The sequence below is a fragment of the Lepidochelys olivacea genome (assembly GCF_965140295.1).
Source record: "Lepidochelys olivacea isolate rLepOli2 genome assembly, chromosome: 2".
Lineage (NCBI taxonomy): Eukaryota > Metazoa > Chordata > Testudines > Cheloniidae > Lepidochelys > Lepidochelys olivacea.
The window spans coordinates 122,285,644-122,304,592 of record NC_140412.1 but is presented as its reverse complement, the minus strand read 5'-3'; the positions used below and the strand labels follow the sequence as shown (position 1 = coordinate 122,304,592).

The 18,949-nt window shown below is 41.8% G+C and overlaps 1 protein-coding gene across 1 annotated transcript in view; it reads left to right on the top strand.

Moving 5' to 3' along the window:
• The window catches only part of LOC311516749 (uncharacterized protein), a gene marked incomplete at its 5' end in the record, with an annotated part of 57,295 nt that extends 38,346 nt beyond the window's left edge, over nt 1–18,949 (top strand). The window contains 9 exon segments of the mRNA XM_084621091.1: nt 3,579–3,652; nt 5,334–5,366; nt 5,925–6,102; nt 9,183–9,299; nt 12,614–12,748; nt 13,153–13,270; nt 14,236–14,378; nt 16,193–16,360; nt 17,686–18,949. Of these exon segments, the coding sequence (XP_084477217.1) occupies nt 3,579–3,652; nt 5,334–5,366; nt 5,925–6,102; nt 9,183–9,299; nt 12,614–12,748; nt 13,153–13,270; nt 14,236–14,378; nt 16,193–16,360; nt 17,686–18,090 (1,371 nt within the window). The 3' untranslated portion in view covers nt 18,091–18,949.

The window sequence follows — 18,949 nt, the reverse complement described above, 5'->3', positions numbered from 1 at the left end:
GGTCTGTTCAGAAGTGTAAACAGATGTGGGTTATTTTTAACTAAGAATCTGGGGAGGTGGAGGGAAAGAGGAGAGAGAAAGGGGAGTAAGTTCTATATCTGAAGGCTATACATGAAGAATGCCCAGCCCCAGCTGGAGCAGCTGTACTGAACACAACATTGTCAGTGTGGCACAGTGCAAGAAGCCACCTCTCAAGAAGGCCTGCACCTCCCCTGTACTCAGCAGCTATTTCAGCCTCTCCACTATTTAATTTCTCCCCATATAAAACAGCAGTGTGTTCTAATAATTATAAATAGAGAAGGAGTCCACTTGTTAAGAACACATTAAATAATGTGTGCTGGAATTGTTTACACTCTGTCCTAGAAAGATATAGTGAAAATATGGCACAGTGAAGGAAGGGGCACAATTTGAAGGAGCAGAGTGGGGGGTAAAGACAATGTAGGAAAGCCAGGGATGGAGGGTATTCTTTCTTTGTGAAATTTGGAAAATACCAGCTGTTTGATGCAATTTGGTTCATTTAAAAAGGAAAAATCATTTGGTTTTCAGAAGCATTAATAATAAAAAAAAAAAAGCAAAAGTTTTAACAAGAGGCCCCCAGAGAGCCCTTCTCTTGCACATCAGTTCATTGATACCAAGCTATATTGTTGTAACTGGTTTCTGTTTGGTATTCTCCTCCAGAAAAAATGGGGATAGAAAAAAGTTCTTAGAGCCAGTTACAATAATGTAACATGAAGCGGAGAATTTTCTGATTCAGCAGCAAGGCAGCTGGCATAAGGTCACACCCTGTGACATCAAAAGAATCTCGGTGAAGTTTCTGTTCATGAATATTACCTGTAAACCTATCATTAATCACAGTGTGTTTCAGTGTTACTATGCTTTGTTACAGAGAAACCCAGGTTACCCCTCATACTTTTAGCCTTACAAGTCAACTGGAAAATTTCAAGGCTGCTTGCTTATGTCTGCATCATCACTGGGACTGCATTTTTGTGAATACAAGATCTAAAGGTGTGTATAGTTAGCAAAGTAGTAAATTTATATATGAATTGCACCCTCCCAAAAAGTGTTTAAGTAAATTTAGATTGTGCTTTTGAATAAGCAGAAAAACTGAACAGAATAGTCCCCAGAATATAAACATTGCCAGTTTTGAAGATTTTGACTGAACAAAGATACTATGCTTCACCAGCATGAAGAAACTTTTGATACTTCAAGATACTCAACATCCATTTCCTTCTAACATGGTTTATTCTTTAGATCCAACAGAGAGCCACAAAACAGATCAAATTTGAATCAAATAATTTTAATCTGAGAGTTCTGCATGAGCAAGATTTCTCATTGGAATAAATGTGTCTGTAAACAAATAAGAGTCATGAACAACTGTACAGATTTTGGCAAAACTTTCAAAAACCAAGTCACTTGTTGGCAGAAACCAGCCATGGAAAGTTTCAGTCCCTGAGCAATCTGAAAAAGTTGAACAAGACTCACAAGGGAGCAAGAGAAGAATACTTATAATAGAAGATGCATTGTTGCCTCAATTTTGGAAAGAAACTTGTATCTCTTTAATTAGAGAGAGAGAAACACTAACCAGTTTAGAAAAATAAGTGAAGAAAAATACTGAATTAATTGCAGGAGGAAGAGACGTAGGCAGAATGCCATTACACAAATGGAAACTTGCCAGATCACTGAAATGGTCAACAGTAGTCCTGCACAGAGTACAAAGGAAGCTTGAATGACCACAGCGGACAATGCCTCACATTTACATCCCTTCAGAAAGATAGCACCACCAACCCAGTGTCTCCTAACAACATGCTGGTGCCTTAAGTTAGCATTAGTTTAAAAGAAAGACTACCTCAATTACCAAATCACCAGCACGCTTTCTACTCCCTTTTGTGTTTTCCTTGGAGAACCTCAGTAAATGGAAGAACTTGAGGATGGTTTTTTATTGCTCTCTCTCATCCCATCACACTGATTTAATGTATATTGTCCTTTTAAGTGTAAATTTGTGTAAAATATATGCACTTCTTCTAGATTAAATGTCACAAGAGAATAGGATTTAAGAGAAGACAGCTTTAAAAATATTGGGCTGCTTAGAAATTACCATATAATGAATAACCACAGAAGTCTTTAATTTAACCTTATACTGCACGTGCATGTACAGTGCACCACAACCATTTCCCAAGATCTAACATCCTCACTCTAACACCACTGATTACGCTACGGGGTGAAACGGGCCCGGTACATCTGGCATTCACCTAATGAATGGGGAAGGCTTTCCAAGATGATTCAAGCCAAATTAAGTCTCTTAAATGACAGACAAAAACAGGTTATAATTATAACTTTCCAAAGTGCAAACCAGTACCCCAGCACCTGAGGCTAACAGAGCCCCCTCCTATGCTATGCTCATTGTGAGGAAGTCAAAATAGAAACAACCTGGAGACCAAAGCTTGAAATCCTATATACAGCAGAATTACCTACATTGATTCAGTGCCTGGTAAGTGAATATTGCTGCGTCTACAGAATTTTAAGTTATATACTATTCATCCACTTTGGCTAATAACAGTTATTGGTAAAGAGTGGCCTTTGCTTTAACATAGGCTGTAGTGTAGACATATCCTATGTCAGCAAAATTATGTCGCTCAGGGGTGTGAACATTCCACCCCCGGAGCTACCCAAGTTACATCGATATAAGCACTTACGGGCACAGTGCTATGAAGTGGGAGAACTGCTGCTGCTCATGGAGGTGGGGTTTTTTTTATGGCGATGGGAGCGCTCTCTCCCGGCAGCATAGAGCGTCTTCATAAGATGCTCTGCAGTGGCGCAGTGTGACATGGCCTCACGCTTTCTGTGGAATTAGCCTGGGGAAGGATGTCACCATCTTGTTGGTTGTTAAAGTTGCATGGACGTCCAAAGTGATGAAGTAACTTAGCACAGCTCATAGGAGTAGCCAGCAAGGTCCCGTGTGTCAGAGAGAACTGTTCTATTTAAATCACGGGGGAGTCAGATGAAAAATCCCTGTCTGTTCAGCAACCCTCTGACCCCTGTCTCTCTTGTAATGTTATAATTTCTCTAGTTCTACACTTGCAATAGGTAGACAAGACCTGAGTACCTAATACGAAAAAGCAAATATTATATAATTATATTATAAATATTATATAATATATATATTCCCCTGAACCCCGTGACATACACCTTCCCATGTATTTTGCATGCATTATGGAGCAGTAAAAGGGTCACAAGGCCTTTCTCCATCTCCCTCCCTTGCAGGTCATTAACTGATGACCTCATGGGAGAAAGCAATCAGATATTGCATTGTGTGAAAATCGACACATTACAAAGCAACAGTTGTTTCAAGTAGTGCTGGTTCAAGTTATTACTAGCCTGTTCCCATGAAATGCCTGTAGTAACAATGTGGCAGCCAGTCCCATACATGAGATCATTCCCACCATCCCTTTACATCCAGCTTTCATGGGATGGTTCAGTGCTTCCATAGAGATATTCCCTTTTGGCAAAACTAAACTGCAACATTCTGAGTCATTGGAAATCTTTCTGTGGGAGGGGTAAAAGAAACACTATATATTCAGAGTACCATGTGTGTGAATTGTAGCAAACCCAAGAAAGAAGCTGAGTGCAAGACTTCATCCTCAAGCAAAACAAGGTATTGTAATTACTTCTATAGGTTCCACATTTTCATTCTCATGGATATGCTGTGGTGTTAGTAAATGCATAGAAAGTATACATGGAGGGGCTTTGCATGGAAGCAAAGTAATAAGGAACATATTTTAACGAGACAGCAGACACTGTCTAGAAGAGAGAATTAACTTTAATCTCTTACAGAAAAATAAACAAGAAGGTCAAATTCTGTTGTGACTTACATTTAGACTTGGCAGAATTTGGATTTTTTTAAAATTTTTGCTGGATAAATGTCTATTTTTCAGAATTGTATGGATTTAAATTGTCACCGTTGAGTAAAATTGGTGTGTGTGTGTGTGTCAGACGATTGTTTCATGACAGTAGATGTTGAGACTCAAATGTTAAAGCTTTCTAAACTGTTAAATACACAAACTGTTAATATCAAAATATACAAATTAAATATTCTTAATAAATAACTCAACAAACCATACTTATTTTTACTATTCATTTTGTAGTTCATTTGTAACAAGCCTAATTCAAAAGTATAAATCACTAATATGTTCCCAAGGAGCATTTTTCTTTCTTTGAGTATGTGTAATTTTGATTATGATTGATGGAAATATTTTTTTCATCAGTTTGTGTGTACGGTGAAATCAATGTTTACTGATAAAAATCTAATCCTTCCAAGCCTACTTACATTTTATGCAACTCCCCTGAGTGATGTGTTAATCAGGATAGAGTACGGACCTGTGTATATATTAAAGTTACTGTATTCTAGTGTTATTATTTACATCAAAATAGTACTTAGATTGGAAACTGTCTGGGGTCTGGACTGTCTTCTTCAGTATCTGTGCTTTACCTAGCTCAATCCGGTCCTGCTCCATATCTGGGGCTGCGAAGGGTAATATAAACAATAATAGTGCGTATATTTGTAATCTACCTCCTCCCCACACACACCCCAAAAGGAGTCCTTGCCCTGAAGAGCTGGAAATCTAATGACATGCATAAGTACCATGCAGAAAAATAAAATACTGAATAAAGTCAGAGTGACCACAGATTGTTACAGCTAGAATGTTTCACAGAAGGGATAGGATTTCAGGAGCTTTTTGAAAGACAAGAAAGGAATACATGGTATTTGACATATAGTAGTTCGCAGTCTAGCTCACTGAATATAGCAAAGTGTTCAAAAACATTTGTATGTTTTCTGAATGGATGATCAATTTGACCATGTTTTTTTTTTCTGATTTATTCACTCTTTACAAACTTGCAAGTCAAAGGGCTTTTGTTTGCACAAACAGGAACATTGGAATTGCCATAAACAATTGTATCAATGGTTCATTTAGTTTAGCATCCTGTCTCTAGTCGTGGCTAATACCAGAGGAAGGTGCAAGAAGTCCCACGGTGGCCAACTATGGAATAACTTGCAATTGAGGAAGCTTCTGCCTAACACAGTTAGTTGCAGGCATATGCAATGAACCCTTATAATATTTGTATCATAGCTAAAATAACTATTTAATGTTCTCATTAGCCATTAACCATCTAATTTTCTCTTGAATCCTACTAAGTTCTTGATAACTCAATGGTACCTGTGGTAATGAATACCATGGGTAATTTTCTGCATTGTTTAAAGCTTTTTCCTTTATTGCTTTAAATTTATTACCATTCAGTTTCATTTAGTTCTCCTTCTTTCTTCTGTTATAAAAAAGGAGCTGTTCTGTGTGCATCTACCTATTTCACAGGTGAGCAAGAGTATTCACTATACACTGTGTAATCAAGAAGTAGAAAATTACATGCAATTTAGATGGCCAATCAGACAGCATCAATAACAGATAGCAGATGGTTGAAGTGAGCAGCCCGTAGACTCCTGAGCGGCTTAAATGTGTTCCTTCAACTCCTAGAGTTGCCTTCAGTTCAAAACAAAATACTTTACGCAATATGTAATAAGCCTGCAGAACTCATTGCCACAAGGTATCTTCGGGTCACACCTATAAGTAGAATCAATATATTCTATCAGAGGCCTTCTGAAAAGAAAAAGCTTCAAACATACTGTAAAAGGGTCTCTATGAAATACCTAAAGTGAGGGAAATGTGTTTTAACACAGACATGTGGCACATACTAAGGTCCAAATGACTATTTAGCTGCCTGCACTGAAAAGCCTAGCTCTCAGGGTAGCTGCACCCGAGAAACTTTCAATCCACTTTAGTTTCTTCAGTAGGAAATAGGGTTGGGCAGAAATCACCAGTATTATGCAATGAGCTGCCAGCTGAAGATGTATTTTCTTTTCTCTCACTTTCCAGGTTTCAAATAATGGCAGCTCTGAATGTGGCAAACACTGGTTTTGCCCTCGATCTTTTCAAACATGAGTGTAAGACACAAACCAACACAAATATCTTGTTTTCCCCTTGGAGTATTTCAACTACCCTGGCCACTGTGTACCTCGGAGCCAAAGGTAACACTGCAGATCAGATGGCAGAGGTGAGTTGGGACTACAGAGAATGTCTGCTTTTGAGCAATGCTGCTACTATTGAGAACATGCTTTGTACCACAGCTGGTGCTTATTGGTGTGGGTGAGGGACTGCTGTATTAATTTAGATGGAATATAGGGGCCAAAAGTCAAATTTGTTAACACAGTTCTGTCGCTGTCCAACATCAAGCAATTTAAAACAAGGTTTGGAGATTGGTATAGAGAGACCACAGCCAGCTTGGTACCATGGCAAACATACCACTAAAACTCCTTTAAACCTTTTATTAAAGATACAGAAAAGAAGGAACAATAGTTAATATATTTAAAAAGGCTTTTATTTTTAACAACATCCCTTGTTCTCTTTCCCTTAGCTGAAGAGAAAACCTCCCCTAGTCCGACAGCCTTTTAGATGGTGTTAAAGATGACATTAAGGCCTTGTCTACACTACAGGGGGTAAGTCAACCTAAGTTACGCAACTCCAGCTATGTGAATAACGTAGCTGGAGTTGACGTACTTTAGGTCGACTCACGGCAGTGTCTACGCCACACTGGGTCGACTGGCTCCACTCTCTGGTCAATTTACATTAATCTTCTCATTCCGGTGGAGTGCCTGAGTTGATGGGAGAGCGATCATAGCAGTGGAGACATGTCCTAACTGTCCGTCTGGGGACAAGGGAAGAAGTGTGCTGAAATAAGCTGGAATTGTCATTGTTGCTGTTGTTGTTAAAGCGTAATCTTCTTTCCTAGAAGGCAAAACAAGACACAAACATACAAAAGGGGAAAGAAAAGAACAGCAAAGATAGAAAATGCAGCTACTGTCTCTGGCTTTGACTCTCACTTGAAACCTTACTGCTGGAGAAACACAGGCACAGCACATTATCTTGTCAGCTACTTGGAGACCAGGAAAAATTGTACAAGTATCAGGCTGTTTTGGGCTTGGCTTTTAGCTGCCTTTCTGGCCTCAGGCTTACAGCAGTGTTGCAAAACATGCAGTCCTGGCTGGTCAGAGAAGAAATAAGGTGGGGAAGGAAAAGGACATAAAAAGAGTGTGAATGGGGCAAGGGGTGAGAAAGAGACAGTCTTAAATCTTAGGTGGTGTTTGGGATTCAGCTGGAGACAGTGGAGGTGGTGAGGTCACTTGGGTCCCTCTTTCTTGGCCCAGTCTGGTCAGGACATCTCTCAGGAATAGGAAGAAAAAGGTGCAATGGTGCCATGTTAGATCCTGGGGTCCCAGGAGACAGAGGGGTGGCAGCTGTGATGGTGACATTCACTCCCTCCCCTTCTCTTTCCTTTCAGTCAGTCAGTGATCACATCCATCTGCCTTCCCCTCCCAGTCCCAAAGGCTCTTTTCTTTAAGAACCCCAAGAGGGAGTGAAGGGTGGACTACCCCATCCCATAGGCGAAGCATAGCAGGGGGCGGGGGCACACAGAGGGCACGCAGGGGGCACCTGCCCTGGTTCAGCGAGTGCCAAGCTTCCCATGCAGGGCTTGCTTTGTTTGGCCTGCCGCCAAGGGAGGGTGGCTCTGTCCTTCTCTTTCTGTGCCTCTCCCTGGGCACTTCCAGCTCGCTCGGCTCCTCCCGCACAAAGCCCAGGCCAGGCAGGGAGCTGAGGGGATGGGATGGAGCCACTTCTCATGCCAGCTGACTCCACTCAGGATCACTGTCTGCCTGAAAACCCAGCTGGGGAGGCGGTGGCGGCAGCAGCCCCCCCACCCCGACTCCGCTTCCTGCCCGGGCCTGGCTAATGGGGACAGGAGCCAAGTGAGCCAGAAACATGATGGGGAGAGGGAAGGGCAGGACTCCAACTCATGCTCCCTGTTCCTGTGTCCTGAGACTCCCAGGAGCTGGCAGGATTGGCTGCCCTGGCCCAAGGAGGTGGGGCTTGAAGTTCTTCCCAGAGGCAATGCGTGGAGTGGTCATGTGCCCCCCCCATTACATTGTGTGCCCCCCTCATCAGGCATGAGTCGTCTATGCCCCATCCCTCATTATTTTGTTTGACAGTTAGCCTAATATCTGACACGCCACTTTTGGTCCACTGATTTCAAGTCCCCACTTTTCTTGTTTTCGAGGCATGATCTTAACACAGTCCTTGACTTGCAGGAGTGGGTCTTTTTGTTGGGACTAATTCAGTCTGTCTCCCTTTTGCAACTTTTCCTATCAAATTCTATTGTTATAGGTTATTGTGACACTTTACAAGCTCTCACTCACTTTTCACAGTTGAGCTCACAATTAGGATAATTTGGGAGGCCCAATTATTACAAGAGGACTGTGGCTGGGATCCTAGAGAGAGACAGGTACACCAAGCTGCAGTCTTTGAGGTGCACTGCCCTGTCACTGGGCTTAAAGTTCTGCCCCCTCCCTCCACCTCTGAGAGGCCTGCCTTCCCAACCCTCCCTCCTACAAGGGGCAAGGACCTCCCCGCAGACTCCATGTAGCTCAGACATAGACACTCCCCCCTCCTCTGCCCCTGAGGCCAATGACCCCTTTCACCAAATCTACCTCATTCCCCTTAAACCATCTGCTCCTGGCTCTAAGGCTTAACCCCCCCAACCCAATGCTGCATAGCACTTCACTGACCCACACATATGTTAGCTTGCTGTTACACATTTTGGATGCTGCTGCTATATTTCTGGTTTCTAGAAAGTTGGTAGCTGTGGTGCGTTTATAGCATGCTCATCAGAGGGCCAGAGGTAGTATTCCACACACTATTAAGTCAGGCAGAAACTGGAATAAAAGATCCGTTCAAGCTCGGACTGGAGCCCACGCTCTGGGATCCTTCCCCCTCACAGGGATCCTCCCAGAGCTCAGGCTCCAGCCCAAGCCCCAATGCCTACACCACAATTTTACAGTCCTGCAACCCAAGCTCTGCAAGCCTAAGTCAGCTGACCCCACCAGCCACAGGTGTTTAACTACTGTCTAGCCATACCCTAAGTGACTAGCCTAAGACCACACAACAAGTCAGGGGCAGAGGCAAGAACAGAACCAAGATCCAGGTCTGCTGACCACAAGTCTTCTGCTTTAACCATAAGATCTTACATATACAGTGATCTATCTCTCACTACATCTATTCTGTTTGCAATTCTCATTGTAGGTTCTTCACTTTAACAAAGTTGGAGGAACTGGAGTTGACATCACAACCATAAAACCACGACGAGCCTATTCGAAAATGGAGGAGCTTCTATCAAATCCGTGTATCAGTGTTAAAAAGGTAACTCACCAAAACACATGTCGAAGGTGTCCAGGTTATAGGCATGTTCCCTTCTTTTTTAGACTGCCTTTCCTTCCATGTTTGAATTCACTTTGGTTTGCCTTTCTCCTGTTAAATGTACACAATGAATGAGTACAGTATTCTGAGAGGTTTCCTCCTGTAATATTGTCCCTGATACAACAAGAGAGAAACCCTTCTCTTTTATGTAAATTGCAAAAGGTGTGACTTGTATTTCCTCATCTGAGGGACTCTGCAGAGTTGCAACCATTCTCTGTGTTTCTTTGCCTTTCTCTTTTTTTAATTTGTGGGTTTTCCCTTTCTTCTTTTTGTTAAATTTCTAGTAATTGAATATTGAAGTGTGTTCTGCACTCTTAAAGACATGATCCCTGCTTACAACAGCACCAGGGCTGCTCTCACACATGTAAATGCAGTGCTGGGTGAAATTAAGATATTATTGGCTCATACAAGAGACATGCATGTGAGATTTTGAGAGGGAGAGATTTTCCCCATGACAATGCTAAAGAAATACACTGCTGTGCTGAAATGTTCTGATATAGATCAACTTACTGTGCTGGGTGTAAATGGGCATAAAAAATCATGTTAGAGTATATTTCTATGGCACCCTGACAAGTCCTTTATAGTCATTATAGTGTGCTTGATTCATCATTTTTGGTGTAAGGGAGAGCAAATCACAACCCCCTGTTCCAATAGGGACTGCTGCATCTCTGGTAGGACTCCCCCATGGTGGAGGAAAGATGGTCTTTTCACTAACTCCCTACCCTACAGTTCAGCACCTTTAAAGTGTGGCTGGCTATACAGAAGTCCTGACAGCAGATGATGGTCAAGGGTGTTAATTAATCAGCGCATTTGACAGCCAAACTCTTCCTGGCCAACACCACCAACAACAACACCACCAAAGCCCTCACTGGCGGAGAAGGGGTTTACTTTCTGCCAGTAGGAGCTCACCATACAGACTGGCATAAAGCCCAGTGTCTAGATCTAACTGCTCCCTATCTGTTAGCAATCATAGCTCATACCGTTTGCAACGGCTTATCATTGTTTTGAGGTTATGGAAATGCTGCAGGTGGGGCTGAGGGAACTTTCTGAGTGTTTAGAAATTTAAAATTGTTTCATACATCCTTCATTGTCATGTGCTTGTAGGACATAAATGTACTATGCTCCCAAATTCTGAGCCACATTGCAGTTTTTGAACATTGATATGATCTTTATTTCTCTAATTTATTTTCTATAGTAAGTTTAATGGATTGTATTTCCTGTACTTTTCCCTCAACATCATTTTTTAAAAAGACTCCAGAGGCGATCCTGGCAATTACAGACTGGTAAACCTAACTTCAGTACCAAGCCAATTGGTTGAAATTATAGTAAAAAACAGAATGGTCAGACACAATATGTTGCAAGAGTCAACACAGCTTTTGTAAGGGGAAATCATGCCTCACCAATCTATTAGAATTCTTTGAGGGGTCAACAACATGTTGATAAGGGTTATCCAATGGATATAGTATACTTGGACTCTCAGAAAGCCTTTGACAAGGTCGCTCAGCAAAGGCTCTTAAGCAAAGTAAGCAGCCATGGGATAAGAAGGAAGGTTCTCTCATGAAACAGTAACTGGTTAAAAAGACAGGAAATGAAGGGTAGGAATAAACAGTTTTCACAGTGGAGAGAGGTAAATAGCGGGGTCACCTGAGGATCTGTACTGTGACCAGTGCTGTTCAACATATTTATAAATGATCTGGGGCGGGGGGGAACAGTGAGTTTGCAGATGATAAAAATTACTCAAGATAATTAAGTTCAAAGCTGACTGCAAAGAATTACAAAAGGATCTCACAAAACTGGGTGACTGGGCAAGAAAATGGCAGATGAAATTCAATGTTGAGAAATGCAAAGTAATGCACATCAGAAAACTAATCCCAGGTATATGTACAAAATTATGGTGTCTAAAGTAGCTGTTATCACTCAAGAAAGGGATCTTGGTGACACTGTGGCTAGTTCTCTGAAAATATCTGCTCAGTGTGTAGAGACAGTGAAAAAACAATGTTAGAAACCAGTAGGAATAGGATAGATAATAAGAAAGGAAATTACATAATGCCAGAAATGCCACAGAGAAGAGCAACACAAATGCTTAAGGGTATGGAACAGCTTCTATAAAAGGGGAGATTAAAAAGACAGAGACAGTTCATCTTGGAAAAGAGGTGGCTGAGGGGGGATATGATAAAGGCCCTTAAAATCATGAATGGTATAGAGAAAGTGAATAAGGAAATGTTGTTTACCCCTTCACAGATCCCAAGAACCAGGAGTGACCCAATGATATTAATATGCAGCAGGTTTAAAGCAAACATAAGGAAGTACTTCTTTATACAGCACACAGTCAACCTGCGGAACTTGTTGCCAGGGGATGTTGTGAAGGCCAAAAATATAACTGGGTTCAAAAAAGAATTAGATAACTTCATGGAGGATAGAGGATAGGTCCATCAATGGCAGTTAGCCAAGATGGTAAGGGACGTGACCCCATGCTCTGGGTTTCCCTAAACCTCTGACTACCAGAAGCTGGTACTGAATGAAAGGTGATGGATCACTCAATAAATTCTGTTCAGTCCTTCTGAAGCATCTGGCACTGGCCACTGTCAGAAGACAGGATACTGGGCTAGATAGATTATTGCTCTGGTCCAGTGTGACTATTCTTATCTTCATTTATTCTTAACTCCCATAGGTAGTAAGTACCTTGCAAAACTGTGCCCCAAATTACTGACTCCCTGCTTAACTCCCTTAAATAAGTTGACATCATAATTTTACTTGTTTCATGTGCAGCAATGCAAACAGTTTTCAAACTAACAATATCCGCCAATATTGGAATCACTAGTTCTACACATTTTGGGGCAAACTTTCAATGTGATATATGGGAATTTTTGGTTATGTGACTTTCATAAATGCTAATGGGCATCATATAGCTAAGTCTCCATGCACTGTGCAGAAACTGTACTGTTACTGTCTCTGTGAGTATGCTTTGTTTTTTAATAATCTCTCTAGATAACTTTATATTTCAGTGTATTACAGAGCTCCCTCTTGCTCACACAGTGTCTATGGTGTGTCCACTGTCTGGAGATTTTACTGATGGGTTTAGTGCCCCTCATTCATATCAACACACAGTTCACAAAAAATTACTTCAGTAACTGTACAGGATATTACATGCAACTGTCACCAGTGGAGCTATGTGCAATATATGATATTAGAAGTTCTGAATCACTTGCCCTAGAAATCGCAGATAAATAACCAGAATATTTCTTCCTTCTTTCAAGGCCAATCTGGAGAACTCAAGCAACATCCATGTAGGGTTTCAGGCACTTAGCTCTGAAATTAACCAACCCACTAAAAATTACCTGCTTAAAAGTGTCAACCAGTTATATGGAGAGAAATCATCACCTTTCAATAAAGTAAGTGAAGCAGTTCATCTATCTGTGTAATGGGGATACAATTAATCTTTATGGTTGGTCTAGGACAACAAACCATACAAGACCTAAATGCAAATATTTCAATTACATCTGCAGAATGGTTTATTATCCTTTAAGATTTATTTCCCACTGACTCTTTGTAGATACTCATATCAAGATTACAGGCTTTTTTAAATCTGCTTTTCTGGATTGGACTGTATCTAAACAAGAACATCTGTAAATGATTGATAACATATATAACTAAAAATATTTTGCTTCTGTGAAGACAGAGCTTTATGCTCCTAGTAAACTGTGTCATAACATGAACTCTCTTTTCTATTTGGCAGTAGTTGGCATAGATATATTGCCAAATAATATGTAAGACTTGTCTCTCTCTTGCCTTGAAGGAATATTTACAATCGATTAAAAAATATTACCACACAGAGCCACGAGCTGTTGATTTCATGGGAGCAGCAGCAGAAGTCAGAAGAGAGATCAATTCCAGTGTTGAACGCCAGACCGAAGGTGAGCTCAGGACTGTTCTTTCACCATTTACAAAGAGACATCATGTATTTTCCCACCCTAAATTGTTTGAGGGGAGAGAGAAAATGTTGATTCATTGTGTTACAGTCTGCATTTGAACTGAAACACAAAATGGCTGCTGCCTCACTGCCCCAGTTGGAGGCAGGCAGATAACAACATTTGAAAGTTCAATAACACCAAATCCAAAATGACATCTCCTTTCAGTTATAACACTACTTGCACCACAAAAGAAAACACTGATGACTACTGCTTTCCAGTTGCACAAATATTATGATAACAATTTAACCTTCATGTGTTTGAAGGCAATAAGATACCACAGTGCTGGGCCTGATACAAATACTTATACTGACATAGCAAAATGTGTTTCATTTTGATGGGATTCCATGTAGAGAGGTTCATTTCCTGTTATAAACAGTGTCCTGAAACAGTATGACAGAGTACATTATGCTGAAATTCCTCAGAGGGGTTTGTAGGCCTTTTCTCCTCCAAAAATAGAAAGGGGTGAAGATGTTTCAGCACCAGGTTAAGGTTCTGCAGCCAGTGCGATAAACTCTGAGCCTCTTATATCTTTATACTGTACTTTTATCTATGAGCCTCACACAAAATTAGTTTCCTCTCTTGGAGGCGACACTGGATTTTTTGTATTTTGACACATCCCCACCTCTTCCTTTTTTCTTCAGTCTTCTTTCTCTGTCCATGAGAGGAACGTAGATTAAGATTATTAGTCAGGGTTATTACTAGCAAGAGGAAGCCTGAGTAGAGCAAAGTCACTGAAGGGGACCACAGAGCCCAGCCCAGTGTTTGAGGATATTTCACAATAGTCTCTTAAGACAGAAAGCTGCTCTACAAGTATGGTCTCAATAGCACATATTCCAAAACTCAATTCCTACATTTGCTCCAAGCAGAAAAGCTGCACAAATATATGACTGTGTCACTATTTCCTAAAGGTAAAATCCAAGCGCTATTGCCTGTCAACTCTGTTGATTCACTCACCAAGCTGGTCCTAGTCAATGCCCTCTACTTCAAAGGAAACTGGGCAAAGAAATTTAAGGATGGATTTACAAAGGAACAACCTTTCAGAATGAACAAGGTATGTGACTAAGCCATGAAATGTCATAAATGCTAGTGGGCTGGAACAGAGAGAAAAGCTAGAGAGAGACCTCAATCCCTCCATTTTCACAAGCCTGCCAGTCTCTAAATCCTCAGGGTGTCAGAGTTGTTTTAATTAAATCATAAGCATTCCCCTGCAGTATCTGCAATTCAAACAGCGCACTCAGTGCAACCAACAGAGGAACTGACAATACACAGAAGTGAAACTTAGGGTTCAGGTCTGTTCTCAGGCTGTCTACACAGCAATGTCCACCTAGAGTTAGTGGGACTTAAGTCAGCTCACCTGTGTCCGGGAACCCTGGGCTTGAGTGTCTACATTGCATTTTAACCCTAGGTTAAGAAGTTTCTGATCAGTGCTTGAACCTAGGGCTCTGGCATCCACACTGCAGTGCAGAGACCAGAGTCAAAGTAAACATATTCCAAAGTGCCTAGTGCCCCCCACCCTCCAATGTTGACACTGTAGCCTATTGCCCACCCTGCTTCCTAACTGTGAGGGTGCTACTGATGGGACTCAGGTGCCCACAGGCACACAGGATACATAAACTGCATAATGAGCTCCTTTGGTGGCTGTCTCAGTAGAATGACTGCAGTCTGAGAAGGCTTTTACTGAACTATCTTCTAATCTCAGAATTGTGCTCTCCAGCTCTAGGCCGAGTTACATTGGCAGGAAAATGCCCAAGTGCACCTGTACTGAGGAGAATAAGGACATAGGTCTCCAGGGCTGTCAAACTATTGAAATGAAACTTTTCAATTCTTACTTTTTAAAATGAGAAGCTCAGTGAAGGTGTTTTTCTTTGGTTGCGTTTTTATTTATTCTTGTCTGTATTTTTTGAAGTTTGACATAAAATGAAGGTACCTGAAGAGAAATCCCCTCCTCCCCTCCCCTCCCCTCCCCCCCAAGACTGGCTGCTGCCAGCTGTGGAGTGGTGAAGTGCACCCCCATGGCCGGGGTGCAGTGTGCTCCAGCACCCTGTGGGGATTCCTTATCCCTGCACCCGCTGCACCCCGGGAGGCAGGGATCGAGGATCCCCAGGGGTCTGTGAGAAAGTTTTGGGGCTAGCTCCCACTCACCACCCTCACAGTGCTTGCTGCACCCCTGCAGACGCAGCTCCAGGGAGGGCGGGGGGACTTCGGAGCAAAGGACAGAGAGCAGATTGGGATCAAGCACTGCCCTGCAGGGAGGGGGAGCAACAGAGCTCTTGGCTCAGCACAGCCAAGGAGGGATGACCCCCAACATCCCAGTGACTGGGAGCCAGCTCCTGCTTGTCAGCTTTGCTCCCTGCTCCGGGCAAGGAAGTGGGAACAGGCTCAGCCAGGCAGTAATGGCACTTCCAGCCACTGCTTTCGCTGCCTGCTTCTTTGCACTAGGAACTCTGGGATACATTTGGAGGACTTCTGGGTTCCGAGTCAAGTGAGGGCCGTGTGCACACAGGAAACCAACAGGGCTCGGTCCCAGTTAAACACTGTCTGGGGCCCTCCAGCCCTGCAGGATCGTGGGACCCTAGGTCTGAGCCTTGGATTAGCACATTTACAGTGTGGACACAAGTGGGGGTTGCCTTTAGCCCCGACTCAAACCTGGGTTTAAACTGCTGTGCAGACATAATCTCAGTATCAAAACTGAGAGGTTGAAATATCAGCATAAATAGTGACAAATAATTTGGTTCTGTGAAGTATCACTTTTTAGTAACCTAACTCATTATAAGTAACACAGGAAAAATTAATGTTAATACTTAACTATATTGTTTTCACCTGATCCTTTAAAAGTGACATTTGTTCTCCTTTGCCTTGTTGCAGAATACAACTAAGCCAGTGCAGATGATGATCCAGAGAGGGAAATTTAATTGGACCTACATACAAACAGTGCACACCCACATTGTTGAGCTCCCATATGTCAATGATGACCTCAGCATGCTCATACTGCTACCAGATAGCATCAACGATGACACCACTGGCCTTGAAATGGTAAAGAAATGAATCATACGTGGAATTCAATTGTTTTTATATCCTAGATGTCTATATGGCTGCTGTCTGAGAGTAGGTGATGCTACATTCTTGTATTAGGAACAGGTGAAAAGATCTGGCTCAGGAAAAAATGAGGACAGACCAAACCTTGTCTAACACTCAGAGAACCTGAGCCTTTATTGACCTATGACAAGATTTTCATAGACCCAACACTTTTTTGCACTTCTTACTGTCATCCAGTCCGAGAAGCAGAAGCCCCAAAATCCTGCAAGAAAGGCAGTTCTTCCAGCCTAAGCAAAACCAGAGACTACAGGAATCCTTGACAAAAAGCCAGGATCGATGGGAACACTTCATACTAAACAAATATCTACATCTTTTGAAGGTTTCCCAGCACTAATCTGTAAGGACACCAGAGCCGGCAGTGCCCTTCCTCTGGCAAGACTCCCATTAACTTTAATTGGAGTTTTGCAAGGGGCAAAGCTCCGCTGGATCAGTTCCAAGAAGGGATGATGGAAATGCCCTCTTTTTTCCTTTCTAGCTCCCCTCTTGAAAAAATACTAGGTGGGCGGATTTCCAAATATATTTTCATACAATCAATATTTTAAATAAGGAAAAATATATATTAGAACAACTCAGCTAACAAATAGTGACTAGGTATATGTGTAATTAATTAACAATCATACTTTTTTGGTAGATTGCATGCGGATAAGCTAGAATGCCAGAGGCTCAAAAGATGCAACAGTAAATTAACTGGGTACTATCATGTAAAACAGGACTCTGCTGCTATTACACTACAAATATTCAACACTGAAAGTATTCACTTTGTGGGGTCAGGAAGGAATTTTCCTCCAGGTCAGTTTGGCACAGACCCAGGGGGGTTTCACCTTCCTCTGCAGTGTGGAGCATGTGTCACTTGCTGGTCTGAACTACAGTAAATGGTGGATTCTCTGTAGCATGAAATCTTTAAATCAAGGTTTGAAGACTTCAGTAACTCAGCCAGAGGTTATGGGTCTATTGCAGGAGCAGGTGGGTATGATTCTGTGGGTTGTGATGTGTGGGACGTCAGACTAGATGATCATGATCATCCCTTCTGGCTTTAAAGTCTGTTCGAACTTCCAGTTACTGCACGAACCTGCTGTAAGAAAACACGCTGCTTTACAGTTGAGAAGACACCTGTAAACTAGCCAGAAGCTTTTCAGTGATCTTCACTATATTTATAAACCATCTCTATAGTTTCTCCATTCAGGATTGTGAAGGACATCAAAGTTAAGGAAGTTTAATTTTCATTGTTAATTTTTGATTTTCTCTTTTTTAACTAACTGTAGCTAGAAAGAGACTTGACGTATGAGACATTATCCAGATGGACCAGCTCAGAAATGATGGAGAAAACTGAAGTGGACGTGTATCTGCCCAGGATCAAAATGGAAGAGAGTTATGACCTCAAATCTACTTTGAGCAGCATGGGTATGCGAGATGCCTTCAGTCAGAACCGAGCTGATTTCAGAGGGATGACTGAGAAAAATGATCTGGTTTTGTCAAATGTTTTTCACAAATGCTTTGTGGAGATCAATGAAGAAGGCACTGAGGCTGCAGCTGCCAGTGCGGCTTCTATGCCAGCACGAAGTCTCATTTCTGCCATTCAGTTTGCAGCAGATCACCCTTTCCTCTTCTTCATCAGGCACAATAAAACTAACACCATCCTCTTCTTTGGCAGATTCTGCTCCCCGTAAAAACTCAGATTTCTGTTGCTAAACAGGATCTTGCAGCAGCAGGAATGTACCATAAAGACAACGCCTCAAATGTCTAAATAGCTTGGGTAATTTTACTTCAGTTTCCTGTATTATTCGTTAATCTTTGTAACTTGGGGAACAACAAATAATTCAAATTACTAAGAATTTTGCTCTTCTGTTCATGTGGTGAGAGGACTTGATAATATTGGGCTACGACTCTCAAAAGCACAATAAAAATGCACTGGTTGCTTTCTAAATGACTGTAAATTGCACTCTTTCTTAATACTGTGCAGCTATACAGTTTGCCAGAAGCTGGGAATGAGTGATAGGGGATGGATCACTTGATGGTTACCTGTTCTGTTCATTCCCTCTGGGGCACCTGGCACTGGCCACTGTGAGAAGACAGGATACTGGGCTAGATGGACCGTTGGTCTGATCCAGTAGGGCCGTTCTTATGTTATAAAGCAGAAGAACAAGTTTGATCTAGAGAAATACATCTCAGGAATAAAACACTTACCTGTGCAGGCACACAAAGAGTACACAAGCAGGGCCAGATCTTCAGTAGGTGCAGATTGGACCACCCCTACTGAAATCAATGGAGCTAGGCCAATTATACCAGATGACGATGTGGCCCACAGTCTCATGAATTATACTGAGTTAACAAAGGCATGGCTAGCAATGCAATAAAACTATTTGAATATAAATGTTTTGTAATCTTTACATTTCTAATGGCATTTTTTCCTGTTTGCAGACTGCTTGCAAGTGTTTTGTTTCCTCTGCAGATAACATGCCAATGGGCAAGTGCTATACAAGAAACAATTGTGTGAACTATAAGAAATAAAATGCATTTTTCTTACAA